This window comes from Xenopus laevis, chromosome 6L (genome assembly GCF_017654675.1).
Source record: "Xenopus laevis strain J_2021 chromosome 6L, Xenopus_laevis_v10.1, whole genome shotgun sequence".
Taxonomy (NCBI): domain Eukaryota; kingdom Metazoa; phylum Chordata; class Amphibia; order Anura; family Pipidae; genus Xenopus; species Xenopus laevis.
In genome coordinates this window covers 336,089-357,294 of record NC_054381.1, presented here as the reverse complement: position 1 = coordinate 357,294, position 21,206 = coordinate 336,089, and the positions used below count along the sequence as shown (strand labels likewise).

Genomic DNA, 21,206 nt, shown 5'->3' with positions numbered 1-21,206 from the left:
CCAACTCCTAATTTCATTCCTGCACCCCTATTTGTACCCCAACTCCTTATGTGTCATTCCTGCACCCCTATTTCTACCCCAACTCCTAATTTCATTCCTGCACCCCTATTTGTACCCCAACTCCTCGTGTCATTCCTGCACCCCTATTTCTACCCCAACTCCTAATTTCATTCCTGCACCCCTATTTGTACCCCAACTCCTTATGTTTCATTCCTGCACCCCTATTTGTACCCCAACTCCTTATGTTTCATTCCTGCACCCCTATTTGTACCCCAACTCCTTATGTGTCATTCCTGCACCCCTATTTGTACCCCAACTCCTTATGTGTCATTCCTGCACCCCCATTTCTACCCCAACTCCTCATGTTTCATTCCTGCACCCCTATTTCTACCCCAACTCCTTATGTTTCATTCCTGCACCCCTATTTCTACCCCACCTCCTTATGTTTCATTACTGCCCCCCTATTTGTACTCCAACTCCACATGTGTCATTCCTGCACCCCTATTTGTACCCCAACTCCTTATGTTTCATTACTGCACCCTTATTTGTACCCCCACCTCCTTATGTTTCATTACTGCACCCCTATTTGTACCCCAACTCCTTATGTTTCATTCCTGCCCCCCTATTTCTACCCCAACTCCTTATGTTTCGTTCCTGCACCCCTGTTTGTACCCCAACTCCTTATGTGTCATTCCTGCACCCCTATTTGTACCCCCACTCCTTATGCATCATTCCTGCACCCCTATTTGTACCCCAACTCCTTATGTGTCATTCCTGCACCCCTATTTGTACCCCAACTCCTTATGTTTCATTCCTGCACCCCTATTTCTACCCCAACTCCTTATTTCATTCCTGCACCCCTATTTCTACCCCAACTCCTTATGTGTCATTCCTGCTCCCCTATTTGTACCCCAACTCCTTATGTTTCATTCCTGCACCCCTATTTGTACTCCAACTCCTCATGTGTCATTCCTGCACCCCTATTTGTACCCCAACTCCTCATGTTTCATTCCTGCACCCCTATTTGTACCCCAACTCCTTATGTTTCATTACTGCACCCCTGTTTGTACCCCAACTCCTTATGTTTCATTCCTGCACCCCTATTTGTACCCCAACTCCTTATGTTTCATTCCTGCACCCCTATTTGTACCCCAACTCCTTATGTGCCATTCCTGCACCCCTATTTGTACCCCAACTCCTTATGTTTCATTCCTGAACCCCTATTTGTACCCCAACTCCTCATGTCATTCCTGCACCCCTATTTGTACCCCAACTCCTTATGTTTCATTCCTGCGCCCCTATTTGAATCCCAGCTCCTCATGTGTCATTCCTGCACCCCTATTTGTACCCCAATTCCTAATGTTTCATTCCTGCACCCCTATTTGTACCCAAACTTCTCATGTGTCATTCCTGTACCCCTATTTGTACCCCAACTACTCATGTGTCATTCCTGCACCCCTATTTGTACCCTTACTCCTCATGTTTCATTCCTGCACCCCTATTTGTACCCCAACTCCTCGTGTTTCATTCCTGCACCCTAATTTGTATCCCAACTCCTTATGTTGCATTCCTGCACCTCTAATTGTACCCCAATTCCTAAAGTTTCATTCCTGCACCCCTATTTGTACCCCAACTCCTCATGTTTCATTCCTGTGCCCCTATTTGCATCCCAACTCCTTATGTTTCATTCCTGCACCCCTATTTGTACTCAAACACCAGGGGGAATAGTAGTGTAACACTCACACACCAGGGGGAATAGTTGTGTAACACTTACACACCAGGGGGAATAGTAGTGTAACACTCACACACCAGGGGGAATAGTAGTGTAACACTCACACACCAGGGGGAATAGTAGTGTAACACTCACACACCAGGGGGAATAGTAGTGTAACACACACACCAGGGGGAATAGTAGTGTAACACTCACACACCAGGGGGAATAGTAGTGTAACACTTACACACCAGGGGGAATAGTAGTGTAACACTTACACACCAGGGGGAATAGTAGTGTAACACTCACACACCAGGGGGAATAGTACTGTAACACTTACACACCAGGGGGAATAGTAGTGTAACACTTACACACCAGGGGGGAATAGTAGTGTAACACTTACACACCAGGGGGAATAGTACTGTAACACTTACACACCAGAGGGAATAGTAGTGTAACACTCACAGACCAGGGGGAATAGTAGTGTAACATTCACAAACCAGGGGGAATAGTAGTGTAACACTTACACACCAGGGGGAATAGTACTGTAACACTCACAGACCAGGGGTAATAGTAGTGTAACACTCACAGACCAGGGGGAATAGTAGTGTAACACACACACCAGGGGGAATAGTAGTGTAACACTCACACACCAGGGGGAATAGTAGTGTAACACTCACACCAGGGGGAATAGTAGTGTAACACTTACACACCAGGGGGAATAGTAGTGTAACACTCACACACCAGGGGGAATAGTACTGTAACACTTACACACCAGAGGGAATAGTAGTGTAACACTTACACACCAGGGGGAATAGTAGTGTAACACTTACACAACAGGGGGAATAGTACTGTAACACTTACACACCAGAGGGAATAGTAGTGTAACACTCAGACACCAGGGGGAATAGTAGTGTAACACTCACACACCAGGGGGAATAGTAGTGTAACACTCACACACCAGGGGGAATAGTAGTGTAACACTCACACACCAGGGGGAATAGTAGTGTAACACTCACACACCAGGGGGAATAGTAGTGTAACACTCACACACCAGGGGGAATAGTAGTGTAACACTTACACACCAGGGGGAATAGTAGTGTAACACTTACACACCCGGGGAATAGTAGTGTAACACTTACACACCAGGGGGAATAGTAGTGTAACACTAACACACCAGGGGGAATAGTAGTGTAACACACACACCAGGGGGAATAGTAGTGTAACACTCACACACCAGGGGGAATAGTACTGTAACACTTACACACCAGGGGGAATAGTAGTGTAACACTCACACACCAGGGGGAATAGTACTGTAACACTTACACACCAGAGGGAATAGTACTGTAACACTTACACACCAGGGGGAATAGTAGTGTAACACTTACACACCAGGGGGAATAGTACTGTAACACTTACACACCAGAGGGAATAGTAGTGTAACACTCACAGACCAGGGGGAATAGTAGTGTAACATTCACAAACCAGGGGGAATAGTAGTGTAACACTTACACACCAGGGGGAATAGTACTGTAACACTCACAGACCAGGGGTAATAGTAGTGTAACACTCACAGACCAGGGGGAATAGTAGTGTAACACACACACCAGGGGGAATAGTAGTGTAACACTCACACACCAGGGGGAATAGTAGTGTAACACTCACACCAGGGGGAATAGTACTGTAACACTTACACACCAGGGGGAATAGTACTGTAACACTTACACACCAGGGGGAATAGTAGTGTAACACTTACACACCAGGGGGAATAGTAGTGTAACACTTACACAACAGGGGGAATAGTACTGTAACACTCACACACCAGAGGGAATAGTAGTGTAACACTCACACCAGGGGGAATAGTAGTGTAACACTTACACACCAGGGGGAATAGTAGTGTAACACTCACACACCAGGGGGAATAGTACTGTAACACTTACACACCAGGGGGAATAGTACTGTAACACTTACACACCAGGGGGAATAGTAGTGTAACACTTACACACCAGGGGGAATAGTAGTGTAACACTTACACAACAGGGGGAATAGTACTGTAACACTCACACACCAGAGGGAATAGTAGTGTAACACTCACACCAGGGGGAATAGTAGTGTAACACTTACACACCAGGGGGAATAGTAGTGTAACACTCACACACCAGGGGGAATAGTACTGTAACACTTACACACCAGGGGGAATAGTAGTGTAACACTTACACACCAGGGGGAATAGTAGTGTAACACTTACACACCAGGGGGAATAGTAGTGTAACACTTACACAACAGGGGGAATAGTACTGTAACACTCACACACCAGAGGGAATAGTAGTGTAACACTCAGACACCAGTGGGAATAGTAGTGTAACACTCACACACCAGAGGGAATAGTAGTGTAACACTTACACACCAGTGGGAATAGTAGTGTAACACTCACACACCAGGGGGAATAGTAGTGTAACACTCACACACCAGGGGGAATAGTAGTGTAACACTCACACACCAGGGGGAATAGTAGTGTAACACTCACACACCAGGGGGAATAGTAGTGTAACACTTACACACCAGGGGGAATAGTAGTGTAACACTCACACACCAGGGGGAATAGTACAGGTAAGTAGAGGGCTCAGTGCCACCAATCAGAGACAAGGGTTAGACTTACAGGTGGGCAGTGAGGGGTTGGTGAGTAGAGAAGACAGTTAGTCTGACAAGTAACAGAAATGGAGGAGAGTGTCAGGGACAGAGAAATCTTTAATGAGCTGCGCCAGGAGGGGAGACTGTGTGACGTGATTATCAGTGTGGGAAGTGTCAGCTTTAGTGCCCATAAAATCATCCTGTGCGGCTGCAGCTGCTACTTCAGGTCAGTGTCTGACCCCCGGGTTATCATTCCAACTGACTGTCTACTTACTGTTTCTTCTCTCTCTCATGGGACCCCAGTACTTACAGTCTCAGACTAGTAGTTCTCTCTCATGGGACCCCAGTACTTACAGTCTCAGACTAGTAGTTCTCTCTCTCTCTCTCTCATGGGACCCCAGTACTTACAGTCTCAGACTAGTAGTTCTCTCTCTCTCATGGGACCCCAGTACTTACAGTCTCAGACTAGTAGTTCTCTCTCTCTCTCATGGGACCCCAGTACTTACAGTCTCAGACTAGTAGTTCTCTCTCTCTCTCTCATGGGACCCCAGTACTTACAGTCTCAGACTAGTAGTTCTCTCTCTCTCTCATGGGACCCCAGTACTTACAGTCTCAGACTAGTAGTTCTCTCTCTCTCTCTCATGGGACCCCAGTACTTACAGTCTCAGACTAGTAGTTCTCTCTCATGGGACCCCAGTACTTACAGTCTCAGACTAGTAGTTCTCTCTCATGGGACCCCAGTACTTACAGTCTCAGACTAGTAGTTCTCTCTCTCTCATGGGACCCCAGTACTTACAGTCTCAGACTAGTAGTTCTCTCTCTCTCATGGGACCCCAGTACTTACAGTCTCAGACTAGTAGTTCTCTCTCTCTCATGGGACCCCAGTACTTACAGTCTCAGACTAGTAGTTCTCTCTCATGGGACCCCAGTACTTACAGTCTCAGACTAGTAGTTCTCTCTCTCTCATGGGACCCCAGTACTTACAGTCTCAGACTAGTAGTTCTCTCTCTCTCTCATGGGACCCCAGTACTTACAGTCTCAGACTAGCAGTTATTATATGTAGGAGGTGCCACACAGCGGGCCCTGCTCCCAATACAAATCTCAGCCAATCCGCCTTTTGTTGACCGACCATTGGCTTAATCTATAGAATGTTCAGGGGGCAGGAGGGTGTTACACCTGTATGATCTGTATGGGGGGCCTGGGAGTCAGTACTGAGTACAGTATGACCAATTGCATAGCTGCTCTCCTCTGTCTCTCTCCCACAGACAGTTGTTCACGGGCTCTTGGAGTGAGCCAAAGAGATGGCACTTCACTATTCCCGGCCTCTCGCCAGAGATGATGAGACTGATCTTGGATTTCGCTTACACGGGGGTCGTGGTTGTCACCGCAGACAACGTGGAGGAGCTGTTTGTCGCCGCAGATCAGTTTAACATTATGGGCATGGTCAGAGCCTGCATGGACTTCATGGGGTCCCAGCTGCACCCCGAGAACTGCCTGGGCATCTGGAAGTTCACCCAGTATTACTTGTGCCCGGAGTTGGGCCAGAAAGCCCACACCTACCTTCTGCGCCACTTCCAACAGGTAGCGAGCGCGTCGCACGAGTTCTGCACTGTGGCCCCCGAGGATCTGGCAGAGATGATTGAGTCCGACGAGCTCAATGTCCAACAGGAGGAGGCGCTGTTTCAGCTCATTGTGCAGTGGATCAAAGTGGAGCCAGAGACCCGCAGACACTCCATCTCTACTCTCCTGCCCAAGGTAACCAGGTCACTACTCCCATACAACTACAACCTGCTGGGAGTTGCTTCAAATAACACATTGGGCGTATTTATTAAGCTGGGTGTTTTCTCTGTAGCCCCTTCATAAATCTACCCCTGGGTGCTTGTACAACAGGTGCTTCCCAAGGTCAGTGACTCCAGAAATCAGACTGCGGGGCTGACACTTCAATGTTGTGTAACTGGATTTATTGGCACTCTCTACATCTCTCAGTATGATTTCTGATCATTGGCTGGTTGCTACGGTAAGACTGTCCTTAGCAATCAGTTTGAATTCCAGCCCTAACAACTAAGAAATATTAATGGGTAACTAACTGCCAGAACTGTGTTGGACACAATTTAAGGCTCTAACCCTAATTTAAAGGCTCATCCCTTTAAATGGCACCATGTTTATTGGGGCTCCCCATAGAGACCCTTCTTTTCACATGAGGAAAGATATACGCAGTTCCCTGTCAGGTCCACCAAACCCCCGCCTGCCCGCCCACAAGATGGAGATTGGCTGGTAACAGCCTGGGAAGCAGCCAATAGCCACAGAATGCAGGGCATGTAGAACTATGTGTGCTTAGCTATAGGAAGCGTGCAGCCATTTTCCTCATCACATGACCGTCTCTTGCTTGCTGATAGGTGCGCCTGGCCCTGATTGCTACAGACTATTTGCTGAACACGGTGCAGGAACACGAGTACGTGAAGCTCAGTGGCCCATGCCAGTCTCTTATCACCAATGCCCTCAGGCTAAGGTACAGCCTCAACATGAATGGACCCTCTGCCTCTGATTTTAAGAACCCGCTGACCAGGCCCCGCCTTCCATACAACATCTTATTTGCTATTGGAGGCTGGAGTGGGAGGAGCCCGACCAGTGCCATTGAGGTGTACGACGTGCAAGCAGACCGATGGACAGAATTTGAAGGGCACAGTCCCAGAGCATATCACGGGGCAGTGTTCTTGGGCGGATTCATCTATGTCATGGGCGGCTTTGACAGTGCGGACTATTTTAACTCAGTGAAAAGGTTCAGTTTGGCCCAGAAGACCTGGGAGGAGGTGTCCCCCATGCACACCCGCCGGTGTTACCTGAGTGTGGCGGTGCTGGATGGATATATCTATGCCATGGGGGGGTTTGATGGCTACGTGCGACTCAACACAGCGGAGAGATATGAACCCCACACCAACCAGTGGTCACTAATTGGCACCATGCACGAGCAGAGGAGCGATGCCAGCGCCACCGTGCTACACGCAAAGGTAAGAACCAATGGACAGGGTTCAGTCAGATGGAGAGGGTCGAGTCCAATGGAGAGGGTCGAGTCCGATGGTGAGGGTCGGGTCCGATGGATAGAGTTGAGTCCGATGGAGAGGGTCGAGTCCTATGGATAGAGTCGAGTCCGATGGATAGAGTCGAGTCCGATGGATAGTGTCGAGTCCTATGGAGAGGGTTGGGTATTTATGTTCCCTGAGCCCTTACTCCCTTTTATTCCTGGCAGGTCTATATATGTGGGGGCTTCAATGGCAACGAATGCCTGTCCACAGCCGAGGTCTATAGCCCTGACACCAACCAGTGGACCCTGATTGCGCCAATGAGCAGCAGGCGGAGTGGAGTGGGCGTGATCACCTTTGGGAACCAGATATATGCGGTATGTGCCACTGGCAAGTCTATGAGTGGAGCTATGTTTGGGGGCTTCAAGTCTACTCTTGGGGGCACTAGTGCAACTCAGCCATGAGAATGATCTACTGGGTCATGTTGCTTCTCTTGACCATTTGAGATTGGCCTTGACAGGAACCAATCACGCGTGAGCTTACTGCACCCATCTTATGCCAATGCTTATGTGTGAGCTTTAGGTCCTGGGCAAGACTGAGTCCGTGGGCCCATATTTGGGTGACAGGACCCTTGTGAGTCCATGTATGTAGTGATGGCTGGACACTGGTCAAACTGCCCGACCATCTGGCTGCCTACGTGGCCTCCTCTATAAACCAAATGTATAGACAGTGTGAAACCCCGTCATTTCCCACCTCCCATTGGGACCCCCACCATCACTAATGCTCTGTGTCCTTGCAGGTGGGCGGCTTTGATGGGAGCGACCGATTAAACAGCGCCGAGTATTACGACCCGGCCTATAACAGCTGGAGCGACGCCCCACCCATGTTCAACACTCGAAGTAACTTTGGCATCGAAGTGCTGGGCAATCGCCTCTATGTAATGGGAGGTTTCAACGGGGCCACCACCACCTGTAACGTGGAGTATCTGGATGAGAAAGCCAACGAGTGGTTTGATGCCACCGACATGAGCGTATTCCGTAGTGCCCTCAGCTGCTGTGTACTACCCGGAGTGCCCGACGTATGGGACTTTCTGCAGCGCCCTGACCACCTCCAGTCAAGTCCTGACCAATAACATTCTCCAATGGAACCCAACTTGAGATCTGGCTAATGGAATTCTAAGAAAATTCAATAAAATGAAATAAAAACAGCAAATTCTGGTATTGGGGAGTTGTCCTTTTCCATCACACGGTAATGACATCACAGTGGCCAATCACAACACACTAGCAGGATTTCCTATCACATAGATGAAGAAGAGAAGGAGGTGCTCAGATAATGGGGTGATAGGCTACTGGGGGTGGAATGGCTCTATGTAGAACGAGTGACGTTGCAGTAGGGCCGCTCCTACCATGATACAAAGAGAGAAAATGGCCTCAGGGGCCAGTGCCCTGCAAGTTCCTGGGGCAGGAGAAACCCACCTACTGGCCAAAATTCTGGGCTTTAAATGACAATTGCCCTGGAGGGTGAGGAGTCACATCAGCTCTTATTTAATTTCTATTGTTTTCTAGAAAAGATCTGCTCGTTTGGATGCCTCGCCAAAAAGTTGGAGGTGACGGGCCTTATACCCCTTTGTTGCACCCCCTCTTTCCTTTCCCACCCATTTGGGAAGTGGAGCCCAACGACTGGAATTCGGACCCATTCTTACTGGGATTTCATCTGCTCAACAGTTCTGCTCTCCTTTGTCTTTTCCTTCCGTTATGTGCCGAATAGTTTCATTGGGTCCCACATATGGGTCAGTATTAGTGGCACCTTCTCCCATCCCCCATCCCCCATCTCTTCTGAAAATGGACTTCTACTGCCTCATTCTAACCCAACCACAGGGTTATTATTAGTCGAGAAATGGGAGGGGATACATGGGGGGGTGGGGTCACACAGGAGGATTTGGGGGATACATGGGGGATGTTGGGGTCACACAGGAGGATTTGGGGGATACATGGGGATGTTGGGGTCACACAGGAGGATTTGGGGGATACATGGGGGATGGGGTCACACAGGGGGGTTTGGGGGGATACATGGGGGATGTTGCGGTCACACACGAGGATTTGGGGGATGTTGGGGTCACACAGGAAGATTTGGGGAATACATGGGGGATGTTGGGGTCACACAGGAGCATTTGGGGGATACATGGGGATGTTGGGGTCACACAGGAGGATTTGGGGGATACATGGGGGATGTTGGGGTCACACACGAGGATTTGGGGGATGTTGGGGTCACACAGGAGCATTTGGGGAATACATGGGGGATGTTGGGGTCACACAGGAGCATTTGGGGGATACATGGGGATGTTGGGGTCACACAGGAGGATTTGGAAAGAATGGGACTATTTAACTGCGGAAGTAGAGAGAGGTCTATAGACGTGCCGGATCTATATACAGAGAATACATAAGCAGATGCAGGGAGAGGGGCGGGCGTTACAGTGACGCGTAATACTCAGATGACGAGAGGGGATTAAAGCAGTTGGCCCCACCCCTCCCGCACGCTGGCTGCCCCCCAGCCAATCAGTATTCGCCCAGCCTTAAGAAGGCCTTTCCCCTGTTTCCGGAAATACATCGCGGCGCAAGGTGACGGAGAAGCACTTCCGGGTTAGCGACAGTCTGTGGGGCAGTTCCGGGATATCAGTGAGGGTGAGTTTGTTTCTCTATCGCCGGAAACTTTGCTCTTCTTCCGTCTCGGCTCTACATGAAATCTCCCAGAGTCTCCCGATATTTCTCCTCAGCTGTTCGCTCTCACTGAGTAATGTCTGTCCCTCCTGCGGCCCCTCAGCCTCGCACTGATTCTCCCCCGTTCTCCGCCTGTCTCTCCTCATTCTCCCCTGGTCTCTCCTCATTCTCCGCCTGTCTCTCCTCATTCTCCCCTGGTCTCTCCCCGTTCTACACCTGTCTCTCCTCATTCTCACGTCTCCTCATTCTGGGGCTGCTGGGGGGTCACATGTATTGTCTCTGTTACTTGAGTGAATAATATACAGTTAGACCCATAAATGTTTGGACAGAGACAACTTGTGTCTAATTTTGGTTCTGTACATTTTACCACAATGAAGTTGAAATGAAACAACTCAGATGCAGTTGAACTGCAGACTTTCAGCTTTAATTCAGTGGGTGGAACAAAAAGATTGTATAAAAATGTGACAAACTAAAGCCTTTATTTAACTCAACCCCTTCATTTCAGGGGCTCACAAGTAGTTGTACAAATGAAATGTTCATGTCTAATAGTTGGTAGAAAAGCCTTTGGTGCAATGACAGGCTGAAGTGTTGAACTCATGGACATCAGCAGATTGTGGGTTTGCTCCTGTTTAATGCTCTGCCAGGTCTTTACTGCAGCCGCTTCTTTCACTTGCTCTTTGTTTGTGGCCTTTCTGTCCCACGTTTAGTCTTCAACAAGTGAAATGCAGCTCAATTGGCTTCACATCAGCTCAATATTCCACTTCTTTGCTTTAATAAACTCCTGGGTTGCTTTGGCTCTATGTTTTGGCTTGAGACGCCTCCCAATCAATGTGAGTGCATTTAGCTGGATTTGAGCAGACAGTGTCTCTGAAGAGCTCACAATTCATTCTTGTGCTTCTGTGTCACATGATGGATAAACACTAGTGTCCCACTGGCAGCCATGCACCCCAAGCCATCACACTGCCCCCCAAATGTTTTATACACAACTGTGCTATGCTTTGGATCATCAGCTCTTCCCAAGTCTTCTCCAGACTTTTTTACTCTTGCCATCATTCTGCTAGAGCTTCATCTTGGTTTCATCTGTCCAAACAATGCTTTTCCACAACTGTGCGGCTTTTTTAGATGTTTTTTAGCAAAGTCCAATGTAGCCTTTGTATTGTTGGTGCTTATGAGTGGCTTGTACCTTGCAGTGCCCCCTCTGTATTTACTTCATGCAGTCTTCTCTTTATGGCAGACTTGGATATGGAGACTCTACCTCCTGGAGACTGTTCTTCACTTGTTTGGCTCTTGTGAAGGGCTTTCTCTTCCCCATGGAAATGATTCTGAGATCATCCACCACTGTTGTCTTCTGTGGACGTCCAGGTCTTTTTGTGTTGCTGAGTTCACCAGTGATTTCTTTCTTTCTCACCATGTACCAAACTGGAGATTTTGCCTCTCCTAATATTGGAGCCATTTCTCAGATGGGTTTTTTCTATTGTTGCAGCTTAAGGAGGACTTGTTTCACCTGCATGGAGAGCTCCTTTGTCCTCATGTTGTCTGTCCCCCCCCCCCCTCAAATCAACTCCAGGGCTTTTATCTGCTTCATTGATAATGACATAACCAAGGAATTGCCCCACCTGCCCATGAAATAGCCCCTGACTCAATGGTCCAATTACTTGTGAGCCCCTGAAATGAAATGATTGTGTTAATAAAAAGGCTTTAGTTTGTCACATTTTTATACAATCTTTTTGTTCAACCCACTGAATTAGAGCTAAAAGTCTGCAGTTCAACTACATCTGAGTTGTTTCATTTCAAATTCATTGTGGTCATGTACAGAACCAAAATTAGACACAAGTTGTCTCTGACCAAAGAGTTATGGAGCTAACTATAATAGTGATAAATAAAACCCGAGCCTCACATTCACAACCTGTGTTTGGTTGCTGGGGGTCAGTGAGCATAGCAACCAGAGAGCAGCTCCAGGCCAGGTGGCAATGACTGTAAGTAGTGTGAATGTGCAACTGTAGCCCTTTAGCTGGTGGTAGGTAATCAAGCTGCTTTATGTAATATGGGCCCCTCACAATAAATAACTGGTTCCAGTGCTTGCTGCAGACTGTACTGGATTGTGCTCAGCTGTAATGTAACAGGCTATGCAGAGCAGCCCATGAGAGATCTGTGAGCTGCCGTGCATTGTGGGAAATTTACTGTTATCCTGGGAGAGGCCTGGATGTGCCCATGGGGTGTTACTGTACCCCTGTATGATACCCCACCTATCCCATATATCCACATGTTCTTATAAAGGAACCCCCCATGGACTCTTCTTATAGACTGGCTATTAGCCGACAGTTGTAATTGTGCCAATGATGTCCAGACACAGACATGAGGCGCCATTTACACCACAACAGCCGCTCATTGGTGCAGTTGCCAAACCAGAGGATCTGATCCAGCCAATCAGACGCAGTTGTTGGCCCATGGGCCAGTGATAGTATTGTATGTTTGTGGGCCCCACACAAGTGGCTCTGGAGGGACAGAGTGGGCCCGTTTCTGCCCAACTTTGCACATCTCTAGCCTCATACTCGGTATCCAATCACAACACACGTTCAAATAGCCAATCAGAGAACAGCTTAGAAATACTCTGTGCCAGTGAGAGAATATAGTTTAATTGTATCCAGGGATAAAGATCCGACTGATCGTGTCGCACACTCACAACCAGAAACATCTCATGGGTATGTCTGCCCCCCCCCACTTGTCATATTATGGGCTCGGACTGACAAGCGCTTTAACCTGCCCCCCCCCCCCCCCGAATGTTCAATTTTAATGCACTCGGCTACAGGCGCATGTAAGTGCTGATGTAAGTGCTGATCGCAGGCGGAATACAACATGCTGCACCTGGCACCTGCTCCTGTATAATAAATAAGCCTTCCCTTCTGTGAGGTGCCCAGCAGTACTATAACTCTCTCCTGTGCAACATCATTGTATGTGTGTGTGTGTGTGTCACTGTGTGCGTTTGTGCAAGCGTTGGAATAACATGCCGTTTGTCTGGGGTCCCTGCAGGAACCTGGAGTCAGAGCAGGAAGTGGCGGAGCAGGAAGTGGCCGTGCAAGATGCAGGGGAAAGAGAGAAGCGCCACGGCACTTGATGGATGTGTTACCACCCGCCAGAGACTCTCCTCAACCACAAATCAAGAGCCTGATGTGGCCCTGATGAGTGCGAGTGACACACAGCAATACTTGTGCATAGAGTGCAATGAGACCTTCAGTAGTAAAGTGCAGCTCAGCTCCCACCGACAGAGCCACGTGGCCAAGAAGCCTTTCATGTGCTCCTACTGTGGGAGGGGCTTCCACCACCAGATCTTCCTGCAGGTGCACGAGAGGAGTCACGGGGGAGGGGCAACTTCTGACTATTTAACTGCAGCCAAACCGAGTGCCACACGGGTCATATCCACAAGGAGCTGTCGGACTGTTGCCCCTTTAACCTCTGACTGTGTAAATGTCCAGCCCATCCCAAGCAAACCTGAGCTCTTACTCAACTCCCTGGTGCAGTTCAGAAAGGGGCATGGAAGCCAGCAGAGCCCCGCCCCCATAGAATGTGTCACCCGACTCAGCAGGAGCCAGGCCCAGCCCTGTGCCCAGAGGAAGGATTCAGCAGAGAAAAGAAGTTCCCTTGAGTTTCGGGTTTCCAGATTCTCCGACACCACGGTCCACTTGATGGATGCGTTTGGGAACTCCATAGAACTGCTAACGGAAGTGTTCAGCACCCACACAATGAATGGGCCCCAACAAGCCCCTGCCACAGGGACACATGTGCTCTCATCTGTGGACTCCACTCCCTGTGAGCAAAGAACTGACAGAACCCAGCAAGAAAAGAACGATGGAGAAACACTCACCTCAACCAATCTCCAGTCACATATGCCCCCTCAGCTTGTGCCCCACACTGACACCCCAACTGTTTGTCCTGTAGAAACAGATGTTGGTAAAATGGAATCCAACCTCTCCCCAGGGGTGGTTGTGTGCAGTGCTGCCCCCAGTATAACCACCGCAGAGACCCCCATGCACATGGAGTCAGGGAGGCTGACCAGTGGTGACCCAGCACTACCAATAGAGACACTTGATGATCCAATAGAGACACTAGATGATCCAATAGATGATCCAATAGAGACACTAGATGATCCAATAGATGATCCAATAGAGACACTAGATGATTCACTCTCTAAAGGGACAGAACCAATAAGTGTACCCCATGTTTTACCTTATCAGGTCAGTACAGAACTGGACAGTTCTCTGGATGGCATAACTGTATCCTCACCACCTACCTATTCCCAGTCTGTACTCCCTTCCAAGGGGCATGATGGTCCTGGTACCAACAGCACGAAGCAAACCGATTCTGTCCCGGGAATGGATTCTCTGGAAGAGACTTGTAACTTTCTTGTACCCTCTGAGCAGAAACAGAAAGGCAGCTTATTAGCTGAAGGTACCAGTGTGTTGCAAGCAGAGGATGTGAGAGTGCCAGGCACTGCCCAGGCTGGGGGGTTACCAGAATACCAAGAGAGGGAGGCTCCCACTGACCATTCAGAACAGGTTGGTGAGATAGACGCATGTACTGTTTGCATCTCCGCTCTCAGGACTGACATAGCGATAACATCAGAACTAGACTCCCAGTCAGACATGGGCAATGGGGACCACAAAAATATGCTGGGGCAGAACACACAGTCTGGGGTAAAAGGTGTGAGCCTTGTACCAGTTAATATCGAAAAACTCCCTTCCCATGAGACATTCATAGACCTGAAACAGTCTCTTGTGCAAGATGCACACCACTCTGCAGCTACTGTCCAAGGCACTGATTCCAGCCTTGGCACTGAGACCACTTCAGCAAAGGTTGGTGTCGGTCATCGGCAACGACAAGACTTGCCATGTGAGAGAAGTGCACAACTAGTGGATGATGGGAGTTTGCTGAAGCCTCACCTAGAGACTGGTGCTGGAGATGCCTCACAGTTAGAAACTGCCGAGAACGCTCAGGCTCCTCCCACAAAGAAAGATGATTATATGCTGATCCATCAAAATGCTGCTGCCTCTCTGTTTTGCCAGGAACCAGAAAGTCAGGGCAAGGATGACCAAGTTTCAACCACTTACAGACATGGCCAAGACCTAAGATCTCCAGAGCCTGACAGGACTACAACTCATGCAGAAAGCTTGAACCCATCCATTGTAGATCATGACTACAGTGACCAAAGAAGAACTCTAGAAGACAGCCCAGTGGAGATGGCAAGACATTATGGTCCTGGTCAGTATGATGAAAGTCAAATTATTAGTGGTATTCATGATGTGCTGCCTATAGGAGAAGAGAAGAACAATACTCCGATTGGTGGGCATAGTGAGCAGGAACAGCATTCCCTGGATAAAAGGCCTGATTTACAAGAAGGCATTTTACGAAATGTTGAGAAATATACAGAGAGTGGGACTGCTGAAACTGCACTCATTGTAACAAGGGAGGGGGAAACTGGGGCTACAGGGGTCTCTCAATCCCATGGCATTGACATTATGGACTTGGCATTAACAGGGGTACAGCCTGAGAGAACTGAAGGGAATGAAGATATCTCCAGGTGGGTCTCTCCTATGGATGCCTCATCCCAAGAGAAGGTAATCATGCATGAAATAGAGAAGGGGACAATCCCCCAAACTGACTCTTTAGCAGCATTTATCCCAACTGAAGCAGCATTGAACTGTGTAGGTGAGAGGAGTCTTGATAAAAGTGCCCCACCAAAGAGGAAAGAGGGAAATAATGCCGATGTTGCACTTAGTGCCTCTGTTTCTGATGAAGTGGAGCAGGAAGGGTCAGTCCCTTGTTTGACATGTGGGGAACACATGAATGGAAACAAGTCTCCTTCACACGTCTGTTCCAACTTCTCCAAGAGCTCTATGACTGTGATGGAGAACAAAAGCATTGAGATGATTCCTGCTGATGTGAAACAAGATCTGGATTCTGCCACAGAACCTCACAGTGTGGAGCCTGAGGAACCCAATGCAAAAGTCAACAAGATGTACAACTGCCCAAAGTGTGACAAAACCTTCAGGCTTCCTGTACTTCTGGCCGGCCACATGAAATGTCATACATCACACCTGTGCATTACGTGTGGCTCCCCCATGCCACACAAGTATAAAATGAAACGGCTAGCCAGAAAGTGTCAGCAGTGCATTCAGAACACCATTGTGAAAAGGCAAGAGAAACGTCTACTTTTCACGCGCTACTCGGAAGAAGAGGACATGATAACTTCTGGCACAAAGTTCTCAACAGACCTTAATGAGGACTCGGACCTCACCCTTCCATGTGCCCCCAATACAGAAGACGTGTTGGGTGCCGATTCAGAGATAGAATTAACACAGCTGAAACGTCCGCACGTGAGGCAAAGAGCTAAATCAGCTGATGGCTCCCTTGGCATGGACCCCAATGCAGAACATTCAGAGGTTCGGAAGAAGAGAGGTAGGCAACCAACAAAGGGCAATGTTCTTCCTGCCACTGTCCCCAAAGTGTACAAGTGCTTGCAGTGCGGTGTGTCATTCCTCCAGTGTATGTTCATAGTGAAGCACATGAAGGAACATTTTATGGCACAGACTCAGCCCTGCAAGTGCTATTTAATTGTCCGACAGGGAGGAAAGCAGACCCTGAAGCAATGCAAGATGTGCCGGCAACATACTAAGAGCACAGCATTGGATGCATCACAGCTCACAGATTCTGCCTCCGACCAGAACCTTCAGACTCCCATTTCAAGTCCCAAAAAGATCATTAAGCGAGGAAGAAAGGGGGATGTGTCCTTCCAGAGAGCAGGCAACAAAAAAATCCCCCAGAAGAGAGGAAAATATGCTCGCAAGTCCATGGCTCCTGTGAGAGAGTGCCATGATGAGCCTCGTCTTGAGGAGGAAAGCCAGATTCCACCATTGGAAGGAGATGCAGAGTTAATGTCCACTTGCTGGGAAAAATCTTTTGGTGAGGAAAGCGTTCCAGGCAGAGGTACAGACAAGCGATCCGAAGACTTGCTTCTTCAGCCACACGTGTGTGATGTGTGCGGCAAGGCCTTCCGGCTGCATCGATACCTTCAGCTCCACATCGTCACGCATACAGGGACTCCATGTGAGTCTTGTGGCTGCCTGTTCCGCTTTAAGCGAAGAGCTGGACGACACTCCAAGAAATGTCGTTTGTGCCGGATGAAGGGTAAAGAGCAGGGAGTTCTGTGTGACGCCATACTCGAACTGAGTCCGCCTGAGTTACCTAAAGCTCACAAAGCTAAAGTCTTGAGCTCTTTGCCCCACGGCAAGCAGTCCAAAATGCTGGCAAAATTCAAAGCACCCAAACAGGCTAAACTCAATAAAGCATTTAAAGAAAAGAAATTGCAGCTCTTAAAAGGGCCACCGGGTCAATCCAAGAAGAGGAAACTGAGCTCCGTGCAACTGGAGAAAAGCAGAAAGAAGCTAAAGAGTATTGAAGTCCTTTCTCCACCCACACCCAAAAAGAGGGGACGGCCCCCCAGAAAACAGTCGGCAGACAGCATGCTCTCAACGGTAAATTCGCTTGCTATTAAATCGGAAGGCAAGTCTGTTGTGGTTAGTGATGATGGGCTACACCCCATAGAAACCACTAAAAGTTCTCTTAGTGGAGATGATAAATCTGATGAAGTGCCGACCTACAAAAACCTACCCACCATGTCCATAAAGGAAGAGCCAAATGCATCTGAAATATCAAGTTTCCAGTGCTCCGAGTGTGGGCAGAACTTTCCTTATAAGCATTTACTGGATAATCACATTCAGACTCATACGGGGGACCGCCCTTATGCATGCTCCGACTGTGACAAGAGCTTTGCAAAGATAAACCACCTGACTATCCACAGGCGTGTGCACACAGGGGTACGTCCTCATGTCTGTTCAGTGTGTCAAAGCAGTTTCCGGCAGAAATCTAGTCTTCTGGCTCATCGCTATACACACACCAACCAACCACCCCTCCTGGTCACCTCGTATGAATGTTCTGTCTGCCTTAAAGAATTCAAGCAAAGCAGCGACCTGGAGGCCCATGAATGCATTCTACCCGTAGAGCTTCCTGTCCAGTGCAAGGAATGTGAGCGAGTTTTTACCAACAAGGGCAGGCTTGCAGTGCATAGCAGGGTGCACACCGTGCAGACATCATACCCTTGCCCCATATGTAACAGAAGCTTTATTTACAAGGCAAACTTAGATCGGCATCAGCAGAAGCATAAAGGAGAAAAGCCATTCTCTTGTGCAAAGTGTGGAGTCAGCTTCGCTCGGCGTAAGACCTTGGAACGTCACAAGCTTGCCCATGGTAAGAAAGGTCTCTTTTCCTGTATCCACTGCAAAAAGTACTTCCTTCTCCAGACCTGGCTTTTCCGGCACCTGAAAATCTGCCAAGGTGTGAATAAAGGAAAGGTTCTGAAGGTCCAGAAAAGGAAGAGGATTAAGGAAGATGTAGAAGTCTCCAGCACGGTCTCCTCCGAAGAAGTTGAGAAAAAGATGATCAAGGTTGAGAACAAAGAGCAAAAAATAAAAAAACTAATGAAAAGCAAAGTACTAGGTGAAGCCAAGCTCAAGTCAAAAGCAGCAGAAGGCAGCAAGGAAGAGAAGCTCAAAGCCAAGGCAGCAAAAGCAGAGAAAGGAGCGCTGAAGAAAAAGCTGACTGAAGGTGGTCAAGGAGAAGCAAGTAGTGAAGCAAGTAGTGTGGAAGAAGAGAAAAAGAGGCCAAATGAAGACAATGGAAAGAAAGACAAAAAACAGGAGCAGATAAAGGGGCAAAGGGAGTTTCCAGAAGGAGCAAACGGTGATGCACAACCAAAAGTTAAAGGTGCTGCCCCTGCAGAAAAAGGGCTGCTAAATGAAGAAAAGCAGAAGGCCAAAAGTGCTAAAAAGGATATGCTAGGGGAGGAGAAGCAGAAGGCCAAAAGTGCTACTACTGCTAAAAGGGAGTCCGATGGGGAGGAGAAGCAGAATGTTAGAGTGGCTGCTCCCACAAATAAGGAGCTGCTTGGTGAAGAGAAGCCAATCGGCAAAGGTGCCACCACCACAAAGAAGGAATCGGAAGAAGAAAAGCAGAAGGCCAGAAACTTCATTCCAGCAAAGAAGGAACTAATTGTAGATGAAAAGCAGAAGACCAAATGCACGCCCCCTGCAAAAAAGCCACGCCTTGAGAGCAGCCCCAAGGTGGCAACCCCTGAGAGGATGAGGAAGGAGGGAGGGAAGGGCAAGGAACCCCAAGGGAAGCTTCAAAGCAAGAAGTGAGGCCAGGGCTTGATGGGGGCAGAAGTTATGCCAGGTTCTTCCTACAAAGAATATCTGATCCAGGGCATGTCAATCTTTCTAGTGACACCAGTTCAGCCACTTCATATTATCCAAATGTACAGAAGGTTTTGATTGGCTGCTCTTACGTGTTTCATTTTATTTAATAAATCCTTTGATTTTTGGCTCTTTGTGCTTTATTTGCACATTATATACATTTATACACTACTCACCAGGGCTCAATGAGTCACTGCCTTGCACAAGTGCAGTTGCCACTAGCAACCAATCAGACCATTGCTTTTCTAACCTGTAGGAGACTGTTGAAACAAGTTGCTGTGGCAACTGTGTAATGTAGTACTTCTGTTTCAAAATCGTCCCGAGTGTCAAGCTTTCAGCTGTGAAGTAGTTAAAGGGTTTAGTCATCCCATGTGCAATTATTGCCCCAACTCTCCATCTTTTCTCTCTGTTGCTCCTCTTTTCTACCCCACCCTGTGTAAGTCTTTTGGTCACCTACATGCTTTTCTCTCCTACTCTTGTCTTCTCCTTCAACATGGTCTTCTTCCCTGTGATGGTCTTCTTCAACTTGGGCTTCTCTCCTTCTTCAACTTGGACTTCTCTCCATCTTCAACATGGACTTCTCCAATGTGCTGGAGTTGTCTAATTCATGGTCGTCTCCCCTGCACCATAATCTTTTCTTTTTGCTTTCTGTCTTATTCATTGTCTACTCTTGTATATTGTTGTCCTTCAAATGGTCTTCACCCTTTTTTTGTTGTCTTATTCATTCTCTCCTCTGCTGTCCTCCTGGTCTACATCAGGGCTGTCCAACTGGCGGCCCGCGACCCTCCCCCTTCTGTGGCCCCCTACATGCTGTGTCTGATTACCATATGTAAACTTTTAAAAGGTATCACTACAGAGATGAACTGGCCCCTACATTGTTTAAACCTCAAATTCACACTGTGATCCCCCTGTATTGTTCAAACTTGTGACACCTCTATTGTTCACTCCCCTAAAGGCCTGTGCTGTTCTACCTGAGACCCCTCTATTGTTTATATCCTGAAGCCCCTGTACTGTTCTACCTGAGACCCTTCTATTGTTTATATCCTGAAGCCCCTGTACTGTTCTACCTGAGACCCCTCTATTGTTTATATCCTAAAGCCCCTGTACTGTTCTACCTGAGACCCCTGTATTGTTTATATCCTAAAGCCCCTGTACTGTTCTACCTGAGACCCCTCTATTGTTTCTATCCTAAAGCCCCTGTACTGTTCTACCTGAGACCCCTCTATTGTTTCTATCCTAAAGCCCCTGTACTGTTCTACCTGAGACCCCTCTATTGTTTCTATCCTAAAGCCCCTGTACTGTTCTACCTGAGACCCCTCTATTGTTTCTATCCTAAAGCCCCTGTACTGTTCTACCTGAGACCCCTCTATTGTTTCTATCCTAAAGCCCCTGTACTGTTCTACCTGAGACCCCTCTATTGTTTCTATCCTAAAGCCCCTGTACTGTTCTACCTGAGACCCCTCTATTGTTTCTACCCTAAAGCCCCTGTACTGTTCTACCTGAGACCCCTCTATTGTTTCTACCCTAAAGCCCCTGTACTGTTCTACCTGAGACCCCTCTATTGTTTCTACCCTAAAGCCCCTGTACTGTTCTACCTGAGACCCCTCTATTGTTTCTACCCTAAAGCCCCTGTACTGTTACCTGAGACCCCTCTATTGTTTCTATCCTAAAGCCCCTGTACTGTTCTACCTGAGACCCCTCTATTGTTTCTATCCTAAAGCCCCTGTACTGTTCTACCTGAGACCCCTCTATTGTTTCTATCCTAAAACCCCTGTACTGTTCTACCTGAGACACCTCTATTGTTTCTACCCTAAAGCCCCTG

General features: G+C 48.1%; 2 protein-coding genes across 2 annotated transcripts; both read left to right on the top strand.

The window, feature by feature from the left end:
• Positions 1–4,161: 4,161 nt before the first annotated feature.
• On the top strand, positions 4,162–8,574 carry LOC108704643 (kelch-like protein 10). The gene is made up of 5 exons (XM_018241291.2): positions 4,162–4,568; positions 5,608–6,097; positions 6,739–7,350; positions 7,590–7,739; positions 8,162–8,574. Exons 1-5 carry the CDS (start codon positions 4,429–4,431, stop codon positions 8,492–8,494), a joined length of 1,725 nt encoding a protein of 574 aa, XP_018096780.1. The 5' UTR covers positions 4,162–4,428; the 3' UTR covers positions 8,495–8,574.
• A 1,294-nt stretch (positions 8,575–9,868) lies between these two features.
• On the top strand, positions 9,869–19,512 carry znf605.L (zinc finger protein 605 L homeolog). The gene is made up of 2 exons (XM_018241272.2): positions 9,869–10,043; positions 13,110–19,512. Exon 2 carries the CDS (start codon positions 13,160–13,162, stop codon positions 19,328–19,330), a length of 6,171 nt encoding a protein of 2,056 aa, XP_018096761.1. The 5' UTR covers positions 9,869–10,043; positions 13,110–13,159; the 3' UTR covers positions 19,331–19,512.
• Positions 19,513–21,206: the final 1,694 nt, after the last annotated feature.